The sequence below is a fragment of the Arvicola amphibius genome, chromosome 2 (genome assembly GCF_903992535.2).
Source record: "Arvicola amphibius chromosome 2, mArvAmp1.2, whole genome shotgun sequence".
Taxonomy (NCBI): Eukaryota; Metazoa; Chordata; class Mammalia; order Rodentia; family Cricetidae; genus Arvicola; species Arvicola amphibius.
In genome coordinates this window covers 16265491-16287247 of record NC_052048.2, presented here as the reverse complement: position 1 = coordinate 16287247, position 21757 = coordinate 16265491, and the positions used below count along the sequence as shown (strand labels likewise).

General features: G+C 39.2%; 1 protein-coding gene across 1 annotated transcript in view; it reads right to left on the bottom strand.

Annotated features, from left to right (window-relative positions):
• Lrp6 (LDL receptor related protein 6) overlaps positions 1 to 21757 on the bottom strand; it is a 123417-nt gene that overhangs the window by 44258 nt on the left and 57402 nt on the right. The window contains exons 6-10 of the mRNA XM_038318382.1: positions 20303 to 20699; positions 19761 to 19932; positions 2106 to 2322; positions 1570 to 1859; positions 163 to 389 (exon numbers count right to left, since the gene is read on the bottom strand). Coding sequence (XP_038174310.1) covers positions 163 to 389; positions 1570 to 1859; positions 2106 to 2322; positions 19761 to 19932; positions 20303 to 20699 — 1303 coding nt within the window. The remainder of the gene's footprint in view (positions 1 to 162; positions 390 to 1569; positions 1860 to 2105; positions 2323 to 19760; positions 19933 to 20302; positions 20700 to 21757) is intronic.

The following is a 21757-nucleotide window of genomic DNA, read 5'->3' as shown; positions in this document are numbered from 1 at the left end:
TCTTACAGGCATGAGGCAATATGCCCAGCAATAACTGGTTTTAAAATAAATCTTTCCTATCATTTAGTTGTTAGATTATTAATAAACATTAAGAAATCAAGGATATAGTCCCTAACCACTGTGTGATGAAGCTACAAAGAATACATACACAAAGCTATTTACCCTTCAGCAGGATCCAATGCCAGAGCTCGGGGGCTGTCAAGGTCTTTCCATACCAAAACCTGTCGGTGCTGTCCATCCAACTTTGATACCTCGATGCGATTTGTTCCTGTGTCTGCCCAGTACAAGTTCTTCCCAAGCCAGTCCACTGCCATGCCTTCTGGATAATCTAAGCCAAACTCTACCACATGTTCCAGTGCACTGCCATTCATAAAGGCTCTGCTAATAGTCTGCAAAAATCAAATACCCAACTAAGACACATGGTTTAAGGTTAAAACATTATCCAAAAATCTGGATTTAATTGCTGTTACAAAGATGCAGAAGTGACAGCTTTTAATAAATCCAACTGTATTATAGCCACTTTAGGGGGAAAATTCTGAAATGGTGAAGAATCAATTTTGTTTCTTTTATTAAGGCAATGAATGAGATGCCTGGTTGTTTTTATCTAGTGTTCTGTGTACGACGGAATGCACAGGCACAGGCAGAGAAGAACACTGGGGTCTTCTTCCACTGCTTTTCACTATATTTCTTTAAGACAGGGTCTCTGTTTGAACCAGAAGCTTATTGTTTGAGCTAGACTAGCAAGCTCTGGGAATCTACTAGTTTCTACTCCTCAAAACTGGGGTTCCAGACACACAAAGCCATGCACAGGTTTTTATACAGGGGCTAGGGATTTGAACTCAGGCCATGATGCTTACAGAGCACACATTCTAACCCATGGAGTCATCTACCCAAAATGAGTTTTCTTTGGAAATTTCTAGAACAAGAAGGGACCAGAATGCTATAAGCTTACTGGTAGTCAGTTTTCTAAAGCTATCTGAGAGGATGCTAAGCCAGTGTCAATTCAGATCTCAGCCACCTCTAAGCTCATAAAACAAACTACCAATTTCTGTATCATAATTAAGGTTTTGAACCCTATGAGTTATAAAAGCTAATAACAGATGTTAGCTCCTGACAAGGTCTAGGCCAAGTGTTATATAAGTGGTGTGTATCTGCAGATATTTTCATTAATACAAGAGTCATGCAAGATGGTGCTTCACCCAGCTAAGTCAAGGCTTAGTTACTCCCCCGCCACCCCGAATTAGTAGATTTTCTTAAATACCATTAGAAATCAACTGTCTGGTTCCAACATCTCATGTTTTTTACAAATTAGAAGTCTATAAAGGTTATCTGAAATAAAGCCACAATCTAGAATAAAGAAAGACTATCCTCCAGATTTCATCGTCAGGCGCTTCCTTACTAGCTCAATAAGCTTCTCAATATTAATTCTAGGAAAAACAGAGCAGACGGATGCTATAGTTCACAGTCAGCGGGTGTCAGCTGCTGCAGCTGTCTGCACTGTAACCAATGGCATCGCCATCAAGTTCTCGCTTTCAGCCCAGCATTAGCACTCCAGACTTCTTTGCTAACCTTCAGCGATATATCAGTCCAGTAAATTCTGTTGTCAGTGACATCAAAATCCAAAGCAGAAGCTTCTTTGACACCAGTGAGAGGAATGGCCACATTATTATTGTTTGTTTCCAAAGATATGCGTCTGATATCTGCTCTCCGCGAAAAAAGAAGGAAAGCCTCGGGAACAATGCAGGTCTTCATGTCACTGATGAGCTCAAAGCCAATGGGACAGGCACATCGAAGTCCCTGAGGCCTATAGAGGCAAAGATGGCTACATCCTCCATTTGCCTCAGCACAGGGGTTGGAACCTAAAAGAAAAGTATGTTACAAAAGGCACAGAAAAACACACACATTCACACAACCAACACAATGACAACCTATGGGTGGGTACATAACAGCACACTGTGAGGTCAGAAGATTAGGCAGACACAGTAAAGATGATCGCTTCAAACATCAACAATTCACCTCTATGCTTTACAAGCTGCTGCCTGTCTCTCTTCATCTTTTCTAGATGAATCCAGTTTCCATTACTAAGAGATTCTGAAATGACTCACCAATGACTCTGTGAACACTTGTGGCCTTCAGTCCCATGAGGTCAGGCAGCTGGTCTATGATGACCTCCCTTTCTGCGCTTCGCTTGTGTACTCTTTCGATGCTCCGCCGCTGCCAGTCAGTCCAGTAAACATAGTCACCCAGCAGGGTGAACCCGAATATGTGAGGGATTTTGTCTTCCACTAGCACTCGCCTCCCAGTGCCATCGGTATTCATAACCTTCAGTTTAAGGTGGAAAGGAGGATTAAGTCAGTACTTATCCCGTGAATGTGTGTAAAATGAAAACTCCTGATGAGAAAATGCATCACAAAACACAAAGTTTTCTATAAGAATATTTTCAAACACTCATCTTAAGTTCATGTTTGCCCCTTTTCCTAATTTCTTATTATTCTTCTCTTAAAACTTCTTGGGTAAGCTTAGATTTATATGAAACTCTTGCATTGAATGACTGTCAAAATTAAACATAAATTATCATTAATTTATATCTGCATATTTTTCTCAGATTATAAAGCAAATAACACACTATTTTGTTTTACAATGTTTTATTTCATCCTTCAGAGTCTGGCTTTTTTCTAAGGAAACTAAGATTCATTAAAGTCACATCACTTGTAAAGAGAGTTAATGCTTCTAAGTTTATTATTTAAATAACAACCGCCAGCAAAAGTTTGATAAAAGGGTAAGCTGTCTCAGTAAATCACTCCTAAGGTCCTTATGAAGGAGGGAGGGAGGGAGAGAAGGAGGGAGGGAGAGAAGGAGAGAGGGAGGGAGGGAGGGACATGGTGGAAACAGGAGGATGAGAAGTTCAAGGTTCTCCTCAGACTACACAACAACTCAGGCTGACACAGTATACAGGAACAGTAAGTGGGCGGGGTATTCCAAGTCACTCAGCACTGCAACTGTCTACATGGGCAACCAGATGCTGCCTTTTTTATCTTCTCTGAAAGTTCACACACATTTGCTGAACTTCCATCAAAGAAGTCTAGCACTTGGAAATTGATCAAACAAAACTCTGCTGTGTCCTTGAACTATCACTTGCAAGTTTCAATAATATTTGATATATATCTAATGAAAGAAATTAATGTTTATCTCTATCAGATATAATGGGACTATTAGACAACTGCATGTAACAGTAAACAACATTTTTTGAAGATCAAAACCTAAACATTATTCCATGTCCTTCATGAAACACTTATTGAAGTTACATTTAATTTGAAAAAAAAAGTTTAAACTTTTAGAATTATTTACATTCTTTCTTTCAATAGATCATTCTTAGATCATATTTGTGTGTTGTTATTTTTCAAATATGTCTGTGTCTATGTGTGTATGCAAGCATGTATGTTTGAGCACATGCACACAGGTGACATGGAGACCAGAAGAGGGTGTAGGATACTCTAGAACAGGAGTCACTGGTAGCTGTAATGTGAGGAAACCGAACTCTGGTTCTCTACAAGAGCAACAAGTGCTTTTCAAGTACTGAGCCACCTTCCTACATTAGGTATAAGATCAAAAGGTGTGTGAAGGTAAAGGAGCCAGCTGTTCTTCCTGTGTCTAACATGATGTGTGCTCTAGCAGACAGTGCAGGGAATGGAAGTGACTTAAACTGAGGACATGATGAAATGAACACTTTTATCACAAAGAAGGAAACAAGAGAAACTACCCTGTTTGTATGCCTGGCTTTTAACATGTACTCTTTTAACCTCAATGCTTAAAAGTGTTTACTTTTAAACTCTTAGATTCTCCTACTACAAAATGTGTGTTGTTCATAAAAAAGAAAAAAAACTGCTTATTTGAGAGGACTAGAGGGTCTAAAGGAGTCACATGTAGGAAGACTATAACTGTGATTAAAGGAAAAAGAAATAACTCCTGTGGCTGCTATCATCATATTTATAAAAACCTTCCTCTTCACTCTCCAGCTCTTAATAGTTTACCCAGGCTCTTAGAAGTAGTTTGTAATACACAAAGGGTTAGAAATTCACATTTTATTTATTTTAGTGTTTTTTCTGAGATAGGATATCACAATATAGTCCAGAATGTCACTAACTCATCAAGATTTTCCTGTTCGTTTCAAAGCCCTCTAGTGCTGGGATGACAGGGACATGGCACCATTTCCAGCCCAAATACACCTTTTTTGTGACCATCATTCTACTAAAATAGGATTGTGAGAATTGTTAGAAATTACCTGTGCAGAGCTCTCAAGACAACCTCCTAACAACAGGCAGGAAAACTTATTTATACAATGCACTTGCTCTCACTCCTACAGTGTTACTACTTAAACCACAAAAGCTGTGCCCCATCCATAAAATTTTAAATTCATGGCAAGACACAATGGGTCAGGAGAATAGACACATTCTCCGTCCCTTTCCAAAGTCAGAGATAGAGAAAGAATTCTTGGCTCTCTCAATTTTAACACGAAGAATCTTTCCCTTACTAGATATCTAAACTGAAAAAGTGCCTTAAGCAAGGGAACTTACTTAAAATTCTGTCCTACGTAAGTACTCTGAACGATGCCCTCATCTTGCTAAGATTTATTTTCATTATTTTTAATTATGCGTAGGTGTTTGTGTCTGCATGTGGGCATGTACACGTTAGTGCAGGTACTCAAAGGGAAAAAAGGTGTCAGATCTCCCGGAGGTGGAGTTACATACCATTAACTTGCTGGTGTAGGTGCTCGGAACCGAACTTGGGTCCTTCAGAAGAGGAGCAAATGTAATTAGCTGCTAGCCAATTACATTATTTGACTCTTGTTCTACCCCATATTGGAGTTGAAATCCAGGGTTTCATGCATCCTATGTTCCATCACACACTCAAGAATTTCCTCCAGCACTCCCAGGAGTTTCCCTTGTGCTTTAACAGAACATCTCAGGAAGAGTGCATACAAATGGAATGATTCTGCACATCCCACCGTTAACCAGGTGTTCTTATTTTATTGCCATATTATTTGCTTATGATCTGCAATGGCCTCCTCCTCCTATTGTTAATTCTTTACTTTGTTGAAATGGATTCCAGACTGTAACTCAGATGAACTACTAAAAAAGGTCTCCAACTCCTCTCTTGCTTTCCTCAGTTCCTATGCGCTTCCATTTCTTTTTAACTAATATTCAGTATTCTTTAACAACCACTGAAATTCCACCAAGCTTATTCAGCAAAATCTGATTCTACTTTTTATAGTGAAATTGCTTTTCATTTCTGTTTATTTCACTGGCTCCTCCCCCCACCCCCAACCCTGGTTTCATTTTTTTCAAGATTAACAGATTTCAAAGATCCTGAGTCAACCCAATTTCTTCTACTAACTTTATGAGGGGGAAAAAAAAAAAAACCCAACTTACAAGTCTTTAAGTGCTAGGTCCAGAGAGAAAGGTCTGTCAATAAAATGCCTGTCACAAAAGTTTAAAGACCTGAGGTGTATCCCTAGCACCCATACAATAAGCCAGGCATGGGTTAATAATCCCAGTGCTAGAGAGGCAGAGACAGGAGGATCTGGGAGCTCTATGGCCAGCCTAACCTATGAGTGAGGCTCCAGCTCAATGAGAGACACTGTCTCAAAAGTGACTAAGGAAGACATCTCTGATGATACTGACCTGATTTCCAAATGTGTACTCATACACTCACCCCCCACACCCCACCACCCCACATCCACACACTCCCCACAGACGGAGAGGGAGAACCTGTAAGTTCTAGTCTAAGTTGTGATTGGGGTCTTTGTACATCTGTTTGGTCAGAGTCTCCTGTTATACAGCCAAAGGGCCTGGAACCCTCCAGCATCCTGCCTCAGCCTCCAAAGTGCTAGAATTATAGAAATATGCTGGCACGCCTGGCTTTCTGGTTAGTTTCTATGGCAGTATTTCCACCTATGTCTTCAGGAAAATACACTACTATCTCATCTAAAAGTCAAATATGAAACAGTAAACCATGTTCTCTAGAAGAGATATCCATCATGCCACCAGAGAGCATCCTACAGAGAACTAAATATTCGCTTTTATCAAACTTTCCTATAAGCTTATGGTACACTAAAACAAGTCTGGTTTGACTTTATGACTAGTTCTATTGCTATCTTAAATCAATTATCTTGTATTTATACATTTAATAAATTACACTGATTTGCTAATTACATTCATAGTTATCCACCCTATTAAAATGGATTTGCTCGTCTGAAAGTACAAATGTGACGACTAATCCTGAATGTTGTAAAATAAAATTTATATTTTTACTTCAAAAATATTAAAGGATCTACCAATTCTTTTCTTTGAGCTCTACCACCCTGTATCATTTCTGTTGTTCAACTGATTGAAGAAAGAGCTTAAATGCAAGATGGCTGAGGGCTGGTGTGACAACTGTCAGTTAACATGACATAATCACGAGGACCTGCTTGCTTCCCAGAAACCAGGTAAAAGCTCAGTAGGGTGGCAGAGGCTCACAAACCCAGCGCTGGGAAGGTAGAACAAGAAGATTCTTAGGGCTTTCTTGCCAGGTAGCCTAGTCTACTCAGTGAGCTCCTAAGGGTCCCTGTCTCAAAAACTATGGCCGATAAACCTGAGAATGACACCTGAGACTGACTCCTGGCCTCTATATACACCCACATACACCAGCTACCCCACGCACAAAATAAAAATAAAATTTTTAATTAAGAAAATGAATGATGAATTACTGGGGGATGGAGAGATGGTGTGGGAGGTCTTTCTGTCTATTTGTTGCTTTTATTGATTAATAAAGAAACTGGCTTGGCCTGATAGGGTAGAACAGAGCTAGGCGGGGAAAACTAAACTGAATGATGAGAGAAAGAAGGGCAGAGTGAGAAAGATACCATGGAGCCCTGCTGGAGACAGACGCTGGGACTTTAGCCAGTAATCCACAGCCACGTGGCAATATACAGATTAATAGAAATGGGTTAAATTAATACATGAGTTAGCCAATAAGAAGCTAAAGCTAATGGGCTAAGCAGTGATTTACTTAATACAGTTTCTGTGTGATTACTTTGGGGCTAAGTGGCTGGGAACCAACAAGCAGCCCTCCTTGCAACAGAGAGATGGCTTGGTGGTCATGAACACTGGCTGCTCTTCCTAATCCCAGTACCAATAAAGCAGATCACAACCCTCTGTAACTCCCATTCCAGGGATCCTCATGTGTTCTTATGGGCTCTGTATGCACCAGGCATGCAGATGAAGCACGTACTTACACACAGGCAAAAAATTCGTATAAATAAAATAAAAATAATATTTTTTAAAAACTGGATGACTAGGTATGAATCCGGATAATAAACTAAAAATAAAACCAAAATTAAAAAAATTAAAAGCAGCCGGGCGGTGGTGGCGCACGCCTTTAATCCCAGCACTCGGGAGGCAGAGGCAGGCGGATCTCTGTGAGTTCGAGACCAGCCTGGTCTACAAGAGCTAGTTCCAGGCTCCAAAGCCACAGAGAAACCCTGTCTCGAAAAACCAAAAAAAAAAAAAAAAAAAAAAATTAAAAGCAACAATTAAAAATTACTTTTAGCTCAAATAATTCTGCATCTTCTATTTAATAACTACCATTTTTCAAGTCCTCTGCTCTCTTTTTATTTAAATCTCAAGTGATAGCAAATAAATAGTGACAGAAACAGACTGGGTACAGATTCTCTACCACTCACTGGGTAACAAGTGAACAACACTGATTATTCAAAAACTAATTAAAATATTAAATATGTAGCAATGTTAAATGTACAGTAGGTGCTTGGTAAACGTTAGTTCCTACTGGTTAAAATTTATTTTACTGAAGTGCTTTAATACCTAAGATAAAAGATAAAATTAATTAGTAAAATGTAGCATTGTAAAATAAAAATAAGTAAATAAGTATAAAAGAGTATGTGGAAATAAAACACCAAAATAACCACACTGTTAAAGGATAAAACTAATATAGGCCTATGATGTCCTGATAGCCAGTACTTCCTAACTTCAGCCCTACTTACTTTTGCTACTTAATGAAACTAGGCTAAAGCATACAAAGGTCAATTCAGAAGCCATACTGTAAATGCTATATCCACACATCTGGCTAGTGGCTACACGCTAGACCACGTGGGATTCAAATTTCAATGAGTTGACAATAAAGCATACAAAGAATTCAGTCTTCTCCATTTTAAATTTATAACCCTGCCCTCTTCTGTACCTGTTATCAGTCAATCTGGGAGTGAGGACTTGATAATAAATAAATAAATAAATAAATAAATAACACTTTAAAATATTTCTTCTTAAATCTCATTTACAAGTTTACATTTCTAAATGCTATCTGATATGTGCAAGAGTAAAAAAAAAAAAAAAAAAAAAAAAGGCCTAACTGTTCTGTTTCTTCTAATCCCAAAATAGTCTTAACAGTACAGAAACATTAAAAAGAGAACTGTGCAACATTCTGGATGAGCCAAGTATGGACAGCTGGGTGGTTCACCGCTAACTTTATTCTGCTTTCCTTATGCCTGAAATTTTCCATAATGAGAAATATGAAGGGAGGAAGATAAGGAACAAGTCCAAAGGTTCTTGAATAATAACAATAATGATAATTGCTGTGAGGAATAAATGTGTTTATCGCTTCTGTTGTTAATATGATGCAGAGAGCAATTAAAAGAATCCTCTGAGGAGATTAAAAGATCAACAGTTTAACCAAGCCTGGCTGTAAGAACTAAAATCTGTAGAATGGTCCATTTCTCTGTGTAAGGGCTGATGACTACTCTAACCCATTTCCTTCTGCAGAGGAAACAATGATGTCGGATCAGTCACGCTGCCCTTGTGGTGGGCAAAAGCAGCTGCCAAAGGGACAAGCTGCTGGTCTCCAGGAAAAACTGTCAAGTTCTAATAGCCAAAAAAACAACAGCTTTGGACAAAGTATTAGATGTATACATATGATTTTAAGCCCTTTACACATTTAAAATAAAGCAAATCATGGTAAAAGCTCATCTGTATCTGAATCCAGAACAAATGAAAAAAATTTAGGTGATTCCAAAAGATAACTTTTATACTTTAAGTCATCATTAATTATATCTGGCAACTCTTGAGAGTGTTTCATTGCATTACCTCAGACCAGGTTAATTAGCTAAACTGAAATTATACTTCTGTCATTTCTAAAATCTAACTCCAAATCTGAACTAGAGGCAGTCTACCACCACACTGTGGTATGAGGTTTAACATTCTAAGGCATTCCCAAATCCTGCTAACCACACTGAGAACACAGGCTACAGCAGGCAATAAATGTGGGCTAACCATAACACAATATGCACAAAGACTAGGTAATGGCAAACTTCCTATAGACATCACATCCAGTTTTTCAGCAGCTTCATCAGCTAATTAATGTCAAGACAGACTCACCCATGAAATCCTGGAATGCTGCCAGTGAACTACCCAAACTGCTCCTATGTAACTTCGCATGACTAGACACGTTGAGGGAACACATGACAAGCAGAACAGCTAGAATGGTGATGCTACAAGGTTCCACATTGTACACTTAAATTATGCTCTAAATCAGTGCTTCCCAACCTGTGGGTCGCCACCCCATTGGAAGTCGTCTATATATCCTGCATATCAGATATTTACATCATGATACATAACAAGTAGCAAAATTACAGTTATCAAGTAGCAACAAGATAATGTTATGGTTGGGGGTCACCACAACATGAGGAAGTATTCAAGGGTCACAGCATTAGGAAGGTTTAGAACTTTTGCTCTAAATGAATCATTCTGTTTTAAATATTCCTAGTCAGTATCCAAAATAAAGCAGATAACTAAAGGCTTGTATGTATGAAGAAAGGTATAATCAAGATTTAGAGACAGATATCTTACCTTTGATACTACTTTCCTAAGACACAAAAGTGGAACTGTGGTAAAATGTCACTGTCAAAAATAGAATACATTGGGAGAGAGGGTAGAAGAGGGACTACTGCACTCAGGAGGCTGAGGCAGGAGGATTACTAGAGTTCAAGACCAGCCCAGAGAATACAGCAAAAGGACAAGTACAAAGGAATGTTCTATACAGTAGGCAAAATTGAGGGATTCCATACAACTGTTTAAAACACTGGGCAGGTAGTTTACAGTGCTACCCTCTAAGTTCTTAAATCTAGGCCAAAACAACCTATATCTGAGTTTTTAAACATGAAAAGAGAATTACAGTGTGTTAATTATACTACATTATTTTGTATCATTACTGAAAAAATCATGCTTAGAATTAGACATTTCTAATTACTGAACTCCTTTCTCAGATAGAGCTAAGAGTAGTACTGTTGTGACCAAATATGTGTAAACCTGAATTATTCAGGCAAACCATATAATTAATAACTGATTTCCAAGCCAGGCAGTGGTGGTATATGCCTTTGAGAGGCAGAGGCAGGTGATCTCTGAGTTCAAGGCCACCCTAATCTACAGAGTGAGTTCTCGGACAGCCAAGGCTACACAGAGAAACTCTGGCTCAAAAAACCAGCAATAACAATAAACTGATTTCCAGATAAAGGCATCATTATGAATACTAACAACAGTCAATTATACTTTATAATTTATGAAATACTTCAGACTTTCACTGTCTTGAAGTCACAAATAAATCAAGAATCAATAATGTGTTAACATAAAGACTACCTCAATTTCCTCTCATCCTTTTCAAACACGGCTAAAATAAATTCTATTTTCAATCTGAATAGAAAATATCAATTATAATACCTTAATAATAAAAGGCAGATTGATTGCCCCCAGGACCAGTGAGCAAAACTTATACCCAGATACAGATTTTAAATACTCTCTAGAAAGAACTAGAGCTCCGTGGAAGAATAAGAGATCTAGGATGGAGATGACGGATGTAAATTAAGGCTGGGATATAATATTATAGAAGTGGTTTTAAAAAGATGATATGATCCAACAATCCCACTTTTGGTTACAGAGCCACAAGAAATGTAAACTGATCTCAAAAGGACATTTATACTCCATTTGCTGTAGACAGCTCCCAACAACCGAGAGATAGAAGCAAACATAATGTGTATCAAAGATGATGGGCTATACCAGTGTGGCTTATATACAGCAATGCAGTATTATTCAGCCTTAAATACTAATTTAAAAAGTGGAAGCGATCAGATGGTAGGAAGGAACATGCTCCTGATAACATTAACACTCTACAATCGTAGTAACTGACAGCAGAGTGGTGGCTGGTTCATGCTGGAAAATGGAAGCAGAAAAAGAGAAGCTGCTGTGATTGCTGTGGATGATGAACATTAAAAAGAAACATTAAAAATATCTGCTGTACTTACATTTAAAAATGTTGATAAGGTTCCACACGACCCTGCCTCCCCCAAGCCTGCCCTATTGTCTGAGAGGTCCTTGGCCCAGGAACAGTTTCTGCTCCTGCACTGAGGCTATCCACCCAGGAGTGAGTGGGCACTCACCCACCAGCCGGAAGGGAATGCAGGGCACCTTCAGCTCCTGCTGCAGGGGCTTCTTTGTTCCATACGACCCGACCTTCCCCCCAACTTCGTGCTTTTGGGGGGGGATCATTGGATTTCCAGGAGTCCCTCAGACCGAACCTTCATCTGGCGATGAATGGAGACAGAGACCCACATTGCAGCACTGGACTGAGCTCCCAAGGCCCAGATGAAGAGCAGAAGGAGTGAGAACATGAGCAAGGAAGTCAGGACCGCGAGGGGTGCATCCACCCACGGAGATGGTGGGACTGATATAATGGGAGTTCACCAAGGCCAGCTGGACTGGGACTGAACGAGCATGTGATCTAACCGGTCTCTGAACATGGCTGACAAAGAGGGCTGACTGAGAAGCCAAGGACAATGGCACTGGGTTTTGATTCTACTGCATGTACTGGCTTTTTGGGAGCCTACTCTATTTGGATGCTCACCTTCCTAGACCTGGATGGAGAGGTGGGGGCCTTGGACTTCCCACGGGGCAGGGCACCCTAACTTCTCTTAGGACAGGAGAGTGGGGAGAGTGGGAGAGAAATGAGAGGATGGAAGGAGGTGGAAATTTTTAATAAATAAATAAAATTAAATAAAATTAAAATATGTTAAGATAATGTCCATGCTGTTGTCCATGCTTTTGCAACTTAAAAAAATGAGGCATGTAAAAGGGGAACAAAAGCCAACTAGAATCTGGGAACAATTCATGAAACAATGAAACGGTCTTAAAAGACTCTAGCAGCATCTATGAGTGCACACATGGAAAGAGCTGGCTAAACTGGTAGGAGAGGAAAATTCAATACAGATATTACAAGCTGCACTAGTGTTAACCTCCTGGTGGTGATTACTGCATTAGGATCATGTAACACGGTTCTTGAAAACTATTTTAAGTCTGAAACTATTCAAAACTGAGGCAGTCGAGCACAGCATACAAAACAATAAATGCTAGGAGTAGGGGGCGAGTTCCATTCTTCTCCTTGAGCAAATAAAAGACTAACTTAACAAAAAACAACTAATATTTCTGAATTTTCAGAGAGGAGACTGGGACAAAAATAACAAAATTTCTGGTGTAAGGACAATTTTTAGAAACAAGCTATGACTGATTTTTTTGGTTCAAAAGCAGTAGAACTCTGAAAACCCAGGAAGCACATATTTCACTACCTAGAAGCTAGTAAAATTTTTGAGGCCTATGAGGTGGCATGAATGAGATGTCCCCTACCGGACATTTGAATACTTGGTCCCCAGTTGGAAGCTGTTGCTGCTCCAGCGTCATGCCTACCTGCTGCCTGCTCCTCAAGACAGTGATATACTCTAATATTTCTGCAACTCTAAGGCCCCTTCCTCCTATAAGTTGCCTTGCTCATGGTATTTTATTAGCATAATAGAAAAGTACCCAGACAGCAAAGAATGATTTACTTTTAAAACTCTAACACAGTAGCTAAAACACAGAGGTGGTAATACAGATCTTTACCAAGTGAGTATCAAAGCCAAATTATCGGTGTTAGTTCAACAATTAGTCTAACACATAAATGAGATTTACGTGTGCTGGTGGTGTGCTCCTGGAGGCTGGAAGCAGAGCCACACACAGGCTAAGTGTTCTACTATTGAGCTACATTCCCAGCCCTTTAAGCTTGCATTATCACATTCTCTGCAAGTCTAAACTTTTGTATTATAGACCACATTTAAAATAAAATAGTGGGAAGGGGGCAAGCTGAAGAATCCTTTTTATTCCCCATCACAGAGAACTTTCAATGAACAAAGATGAAATCTTTAAATATTTGTTGATAACTATAAGTTGATGTAAGAAGTCAAAACTCCTATATCTGTTAACTACTCAGTCTTCAGCAAACTCGTTCTCAAAAAGCTTCCAAGCAGTGATCCTTTGCCATTACTTTCTCGCCTACCCTTTCCAATCCTTGTAAAGACAGTAAAAACAAAATATCAATGACCTTTTAAAACTACAGTAGGTTCCCATGTCAAAAAAAAAAAAAAGAAAAACAGAATCTTCATCCCCTACACAGACTCTATTAGTTTAAAAGAATTAATGTATTTGGCAAGGAACAAACAACAGCTTCAAACATTTAATCTACTATTTGTTAATAATGGAATAGACTGTATACAGGAGCTGTAAAATTCTGTCCTCTGGGCATGACATGGCCATTGCAGTCTTGAATCAGAGCAGCTATGATTACCCACAGGCGATCCTCATTAACATTCCATGGGGGGGCTTGCTAGGCTATGGGGGGCTCTCGTTAGGCAATTAAGGAAGGAATCATGAGTTAATAAGGCACTCAAGGAAATGGGGTACATGAGTCGCCCCAATTCCACCCCAAGAATACGTTAAGTGGTTGGTAATCATTTTGGCAGAGACTCTTTGGTGGTGTTGCCTGTAAGCTACCCATGTTCCCACAGGTGACTCCTCAACCATGTTTCTGTAAGTAGCCCAGGTTAAGCTCACAGGCTCACCAAGTTAGACTCGAAAGAAATCGTTTCCTCAGTCTATCCCTGGCCTGCTATCTGGAGAGAATGACCTCTGGTCACACCTCCCCAAGAGAAGGTGGGCAGCTTAGCCTGGAAGATTCTTTCAGAACACCCGAGTTACTAAAAAGCTAAAGCACCCAACAAACTTCTTTATGTTAACAGTGATTAAATGCAGCAAATAAAAACCAAAAGTATATGCCATGTGTGCTCCAAATTCCTTTTAGAAATATTCCCAAGGCAAAGTAAATTCTCTTTCTTAACCTAAGAGACAGTTAAGACAGTAAACATCAGAAATATTACACCTTAAAAAAACCTTAACTGTTAATTTGTTCAAGGGGTTTTATTGGCTAAAATACAAACACTAAAGGTCATGTAAATTATCTAAGGTCACTCACTTAAATATAAAGATAAAAGATGACAATAAGGGTCAGTATTGTAAAGTGATCTGAGGTTGTGAGCCTTCACTGCAAAACGCTGATGTAAACTTGAAGGCGCACTCTGTCTTGTAAGGAAGTAAGTTAGGGACTGGAGAAATGGCTCAACGTTTAAAAGCACTGGCTGTTCTTCCAGAGGTCCTAGGGGCTGGAGACATGGTTCAGCATTTAAGAGTGCTGGTTGTTCTTCTAAAATTCGATTCCCAGCCACCACATGCTGGCTCACAAACATCTATAATGGGATATGATGCCCTCTTCTGGGATGCAGGCATGCATTCAGAGCACTCATATGTATTTTAAAAAAGAAAAAAAAAGTATGATAATAAAACCAGTACCCTTTTCCCCTGGGAGTCCAAAGCCCAAAGGAATAAAATAGTTTAGGTATTGAAAGTGGCCAGTGGCTCAGAGTCTAGTACATACTAGGCAAGTACTATACCACTGAGCTATGCTCACAATCCAGGAATAAACTACTTTAAAGAATAGGAATGAAACTAAAAACATCACTATACTTATTAAATGGTTTTATATTAAACACAAGATATAAAAATCAAAACAGCAGAACGTTTTTAAAATGGTCTAACAACAGCCTACTAAAATGCTGTGCACCAAGGTGAAACTGTCCAAAGACCTAACTTTGTGAATACAAGGTTTGCTGTGACAGTTCAGGAGAGTGCCATTACACCTATCGCTGGGGCTCTTTATATACTTGAGTACAGACTGACTGCATAATGAGACAACGGAGTGGTTGACAAAATGTTCTGGCTTCTGTAGGTTATAACACATTATAACATTTCCTCAACTGTTAAATCAACAAATATTCAACAGGAGTTCACAAATCCCTATATACCCCCTAAAAGACATTGCTTGAAGAATCTAGTGACAGAGTTTATCAATCCTCCTCCTGTGATAAGATGTCAGGAAGATATGAAGGAAAACGTAAGTTCAAAAACATACACACCGTGTGGCGAAGAAGTAAAAACAGGTAAAGATGCGGGAATTTAAACACACTAATCTCAAAGTATTCTCAAACTAAAAGAATAATCAATTCTAAGGAACTCTAAATAATAAAGTTATAAACTGGCAAAAACTCAAAAGGAAGGACCTGTTGACACTTGGCATATAAAACCAATAGCTTTCTCTTTACAAAATATAATTATATTGTTATAATTATTAATCTTAGAAATCAACAGCAAGGAAAAGCAGTATAGATAGAACTATGGGTATTCGGATAGAATTTCACATTATGTAGGCTAGAAATGCGAGACAAAGAAATTCCTTTAAAAAGAAATCTGAATACTTGGAAAAGAATTTTCCTTATAAGGGTATTGATAAAACAGAGGAAGTTGTCATCAGAGGAAAATGTAGCCCAGCAATTTCAGGTTCAGAATATGAAACAGAACATTCACCAACTGCCAAGTTTTCAATAGAGACAATACCTCTTTATTCTAAATTACTTGGTACGGAAGGCTCTAATAATCTCCGCCTGTCTCTCCCAAAACAGTGCCACATATAATCAGATCTGGACTACACAACCTACAGATTCTGTATTATCAAAGTAAAGGACCTTTCACTAAGAAATTTATAACAAATCTACATGTGTTCAAAAAGACAAGATCTTTTTAGCTGTAACTACCAAGTGCTGTTACACTCTGAGTAGTTCAGAAATAGCAGAGCGGACAAATATAAAGCCCAGTAAAAACTGTGAAGAAATTTTAGTTATATTACTATTATTTTGATCAAAGAATAATCAAAACTTAATTTTTAATTAAATAAATATACAACAAGAAAGCATCCTCAAGAACACACAACATAACTGGATAGGGTGATGTACTTTCATAGTCTCCCAAGGGATGAGAGGAGACCAAGGCAGGAAAATGAGTTTGAGGCCAGATTTTAAAAAAGGGGGATAACAGTACTTTCTTATTTTTATACTATGCAAGGATTGCTTTAAAACATCAATGACATGTCTTTGCTATTAGTAAGCAGTATTGCAGGTACTAGGTACAAACCATGTTTGGGGCAGTAACATCTGACCAAAAACATGAATGTTGTCAAAATTATAATAGTTTTCCTATAAGGTCATATAAAAGAGAAATAAAGATTTTTGAAATCTACCTTACCAGAAAAACTGAAACTTCTTTCTGCTAATACAAGAAGCCATAAAACACTCTAGTAAAGACTGGGAGCCTAAGGAACAAAGCATAAACGCTACCGAAGGTCTGCCCACAGGATGACGGCAGCATCCCATGCACTGCAGAAACAGCGGGACAAGCACCAGCTTGCACCTTTAAACACCACCCCCAGCTACAGCCACAGCAGCTGCTGAGCTCAGGGAGACTATCCTCACCTACACATCTTTATATGGAAGAAGTATGGCGCCAGTTTTCTTTAAGTGACATCATTAACAACACTGTGTCCTGCTTCTATCTGTAGACGCCAATTCTAAGTGTCATGACATCATTAACAACACGGTGTCCTGCCTCTATCTGTAGATGCCAATTCTAAGTGTCAAGAAAATCTAGTCTACCTTTCTACAGCTCTGTAAGATAGAATCTCGTCTGAGTTAGGGTTCCCATGCTTTTCCTTCATTTCTCTGAATTTTTAGTCAACTCAACATAACCAGCACCTGCCACTTCAACAGAAAGAGAAGCAGCTCCAAGCCCCACCCACAAAGGGAGCAAAGGTCTGCGCGTTTTGAACACTTCTTTGTCCCCCACTCACAAGAAATTATTGTGCCATAGAATGATTTACCAGATAACTATCTTTTCTTCTCATGTGTACCAGAAATATTTGGTCTTCAGAAGCAAACAGGGCTACCATAGTCTGGTATTCCCTTACAGTCCCAGGAGTGAGCAGTCCCCACCCCTCAGTATGACAAAGCTGGGAAGTTTTCTTGAAAGAAAAGGATTAGAGGGATCTTATCATCCATACTATGGTCAGAAAAGCACCCAGAAACTTCTGCTATATAGCAAAAATCTGACACTTAAATTTTAAAATTATACACCTTCCCCAATTTTTTCTAGTTTAATATTATCTGCCTATTACCAAGTACACAGAGATGGAAATGCTGGGGGCATATGCTTCTGTAATTACAGCTAGTCTCAGGATAGAAAATGGATGCTTTTCCTCCTCAGATTACACAAAATGAGTTTAGGTGAAATGCTGTGCTTTTACAACTCAGTCTGCTATCCATCAACAACTTTACACATTAAAGGGGTGTTAAGGGGAATTAAGAAGGAAGATGTAGTGACACACTTTAGTCCCAACCCTCTAAGGCTAAGGTACTAGAATCACTGCAGCCCAGGACAATAAAGCTTGGGCAACATAGTCAAGATCAAAGAAAGACAAAAAAAAAGGAAAAGAAGGAAGAAGGAAGCAGAATAAATAAGAATAACTGTTGTGTTCTAGATGTGTCAGAAAAGAAAGGGCAAGAGCTTCAACATCTAACTTGTGAAAGCACATCAAAATATCCAGAGCAAAAAGAGGAAGCTTTTCTGTAGTTCCCAGAGAGTAAATTTATCACTGTCAAGGGGGGGATGAATTGCACATTACACAGACAGACAGACAGACAGACGACCGACACACACACACACACACACACACACACAATCCCTTCTTGAGGGAAAGGCAAACAACTAGCATCTCTGTGCTAGAAACCAAAGCCTTCTGCATATTAAGCAAGGGGACAAATAATACCATAGGGACGAAGAAGTAGAGAAGGAAAAGGGACAAACAATACCATCATCTACACAATAAATTCTATTTAATCAACTATTATGTACTCACTTTATGAATAAATTTTCATTTCTCTATTTGAAGGTCCCTCAACTACTTGTGACTCTGACTAAATTTATGTGTCTAAAATAATATACCTGAAAGTGGGAAAGAGAATACCATATTCTCAGTAAGAACACCTTTCTTTCCAAGTCAATCACAATAAACTAAAAAAGACAAAACCAAATAAAAAAATTTAAAAAGGTGATAATAAATCAAGCATTTTCCCCCTTGTGTAAAATCTCAGGACTTCCTATAAGATCCATGAGCTTTTAGCTGTTTTCCTAACATCTTCATGTAGGGTGAGTGATAGATGGCCAAGCAAACAAAGCTAGCAATCTGTCTGAAACACAAATCTATCACCTCTGGCATGCTAGCGCTCCCCTCCAGCTGCTGAAGTTCCAAATACTAATTTGGACTGGGATGGGGGGTGGAGCACTGAAACTCTAGCCAAGGAGAAACGTTACAGTTAGGCCATATAAAACTTTCTGTTAATGGAAACCAGCTGTAAGGGGGAAAAATGTAATTTCTAATATTTGTGACTGGTGATGTATTAATGGGTTTCTTCAATTTCAAGTTTCTACTCTGGAAGGAAGGCCCTTTAGTTCATTATTCACTGAGCGTCCTTGGCACTCCTCAGAATCCCTTCTCTAAAATAACTGTCCCACAGTCCAAACTGCATATCCGTAAGGTATGTGCAAGGGGCTATCTATAAATTTATTTATTTTTTTTTGCCAAAGCCATTCCTTATACAGAAGCCACGAATCACCAAAAGGACAACCTAACCCACACAATCCACACTCAGTATCAAGGATGTGCCATTTACAAAACATTCTGATAAAATACTTACTACTGATTATTTTCACCATAATTCTATCTCCTACTAACTTTATTCTATCACTTGGCAAACTTTTTTCCACAGGATTTGGCTAACTATTTCTACTATACAGTCCACAAATCAATTTAAAACTTCTTTTAACGTTGGCACATGCCTGCAATCCCAGCACTTGGGAAGCTAACACAAGAAATCATGGGTCTCAGACTAGCCTGATCTACACAGTGAAATCATATCTCAATAAACGAACAAAATTTTTTATGTAACAAAATGAATACTTAATATATTCCACTGCCAAATCCAAACAAAAAACAACAAAAAGTTACACACACACTCTATATCTATACAGGTAGGTAAGTAGACAGACAGACAGACAGACAGACAAGACAGATACTGTTTTCTTGTATGGGTCTTATATAATTTTGGTTTGCAGAAACTGGTTCTAGGAAACTCAGGTAGCTGCTTTACCCAAAATGAAGAAAATCATTTACAAAAGCGGTTAAGACCAGAAACAATGGAACACACAATTCCTATACCAACACAACTCAGAGGTGCTAGGAGTAGGTGGAACATATCCATTATCCCTAGAACTGTGAACTGAGGAAGATTTCTGGAAATAATATCCTGGAATCCCAGATAATTGTTGAGAGACTATGAATCAAACTACTACTCACCCAGAAATCATTTTAACAATGGTCTCAATTATTTTTTAAAACGACAGAAACAAACAAACCTCAATTTTGTCAGTTTTGGCATCTCCCCAGTATATTGTGCCTTCATCATAATCCAGAGCTAAGCCATTTGGCCAACCAAGGGAAGTGTTAACAAGAACTACTCGGTCAGAACCATCCAGAGCAGCTCGCTCGATTTTCGGGGTTTCTCCCCAGTCAGTCCAATACATGTACCTATAGAAGCACATAAAAACGAGCTGAAAGTATAATAATAAAAGTGAAACCCATTCCACATTTACATTATCATCATTCAATGTGGAGGGAGGGAGGGAGGGTAAGGGTAAGGGGAAGAGGAAAGAGGAAAGGGGAGGGGAAGGGAAAGAGGAAAGAGGAAAGGGGAAGGGAAGAGAAGGGGAGGGAAGGGGAGGGGAAGGGAAAGAGGAAAGAGGGAAGGGGAGGGGAGGGGAGGGGAGGGGAGGGGAGGGGGGGGGAGGGGAGGGGAGGGGAGGGGAGGGAAGGGAAGGGAAGGGAAGGGAAGGGAAGGGAAGGGAAGGGAAGGGAAGGGAAGGGAAGGGAAGAGATTACTAACAAAAGTGCTTCTTACCCAACCATGGGATCTAGCACAATAGCCCGGGGCTCCTCTAAGTCCTCTGAAATCAGAATCTTCCTCATGGTCCCGTTGAGCCTTGTCACCTCTATCCGATCAGTGCCAGTGTCTGTCCAGTACAGGTTTCTTGCAACCCAGTCAACAGCAATACCATCAGGATGGACGATCTGCGCAGTGACCACAAACTGACTACCAGATCCATCTATGAAGGAACGACGGATGGCCCTCACTTCATCATCAGTCCAGTAGATATAGCCTTCTACAGGGTCGTAGTCTATGGCGATGGCATGCCGGATATCTTCCAACTGCAGGACAATGTCAGTAAAATCTGGTGTATCCAAAGAAATGCGCCTCAAGTCTGTCCGTCGGGCTAAGAGCAATAGTTCAGTGGCACCTAAAACAAAAAAGTAAAATCAAGCAACATTTGAATGTCACAGGCAAAGTTTAACCAATCTATATAAAGCACGTAAGAAGTCCTCAGGAATTGAAATTAATTGAGTTTATTCTGCTTTCCTAGAGTAGAACTAAAACGTGATACTGTGAAACAGAAAAGTCAGTGCAAACTCCTTAATGGCTAACCTCTCCAAATCAAGTTGCAATCCACACTTGCTTTCACTTACTGGATACCCTCGATAAAGGTATGCAAAAGTCAGCATTTCATTTCTCATAGCTAAGCAGTAATGGAGGAAGAAATCTGTAGACTCCAAAACCCTTTTTCAAGAAGCATGTTTTAGAGGTCCAGAAGGGTTGGGGGACTGGACTGCTTGCCTCATAACCATAAAGACCCAAGTCTCACCCCCTCAGTCCACAGACAAAAGCCAGCCATGGTGGCAATGCACGAGCACTCCAGGGAGAAAGGCAAAGATAGGTAGATAGGTAGATCACAGGGCACAGGGCACTTGGCAAATTCCATGCCAGAGATCTACCTCCAAAGGAAAAAAAGAGGGTGGCACCTGGAAAGTGACGCTTGAATTTGTTATCTGGGCTCCATGTACACTTGTACACATGAACAGACACACGCATGCAAAAGTGTGCTCGTAACATGTGTGCACACAATGATTAAAAAAAACTAGGATAAAAATGTTAAAAACTGAAATCTGAAACAGAAGAATGTTATGGCACGTAAACTGTCTCTCTGTTAAAGAAACACAGAGCAATATCCAACAGCCCTGCAGGCAAGGGAACCTAAGAAGTGCAACAGTGGTTAAGAGTATGTGAGCCAATAAAATCTGGTTCAAGTAGGGAAACAAACTGAGAAGAAACACAGTCACTGTAAACCTAGGTTCAGCTAAATATAAAAATTAAAAATAAATATAATATTCCAGAAGATACTAATCATAAAGTATTCAGTAAGTATTCAACTAATACGTCATTAAAAACAAAGACAGAGTTATAAATCAATTTTTTTTTTTTTTAAGTTTTTCGAGACAGGGTTTCTCTGTGTAATAGTTC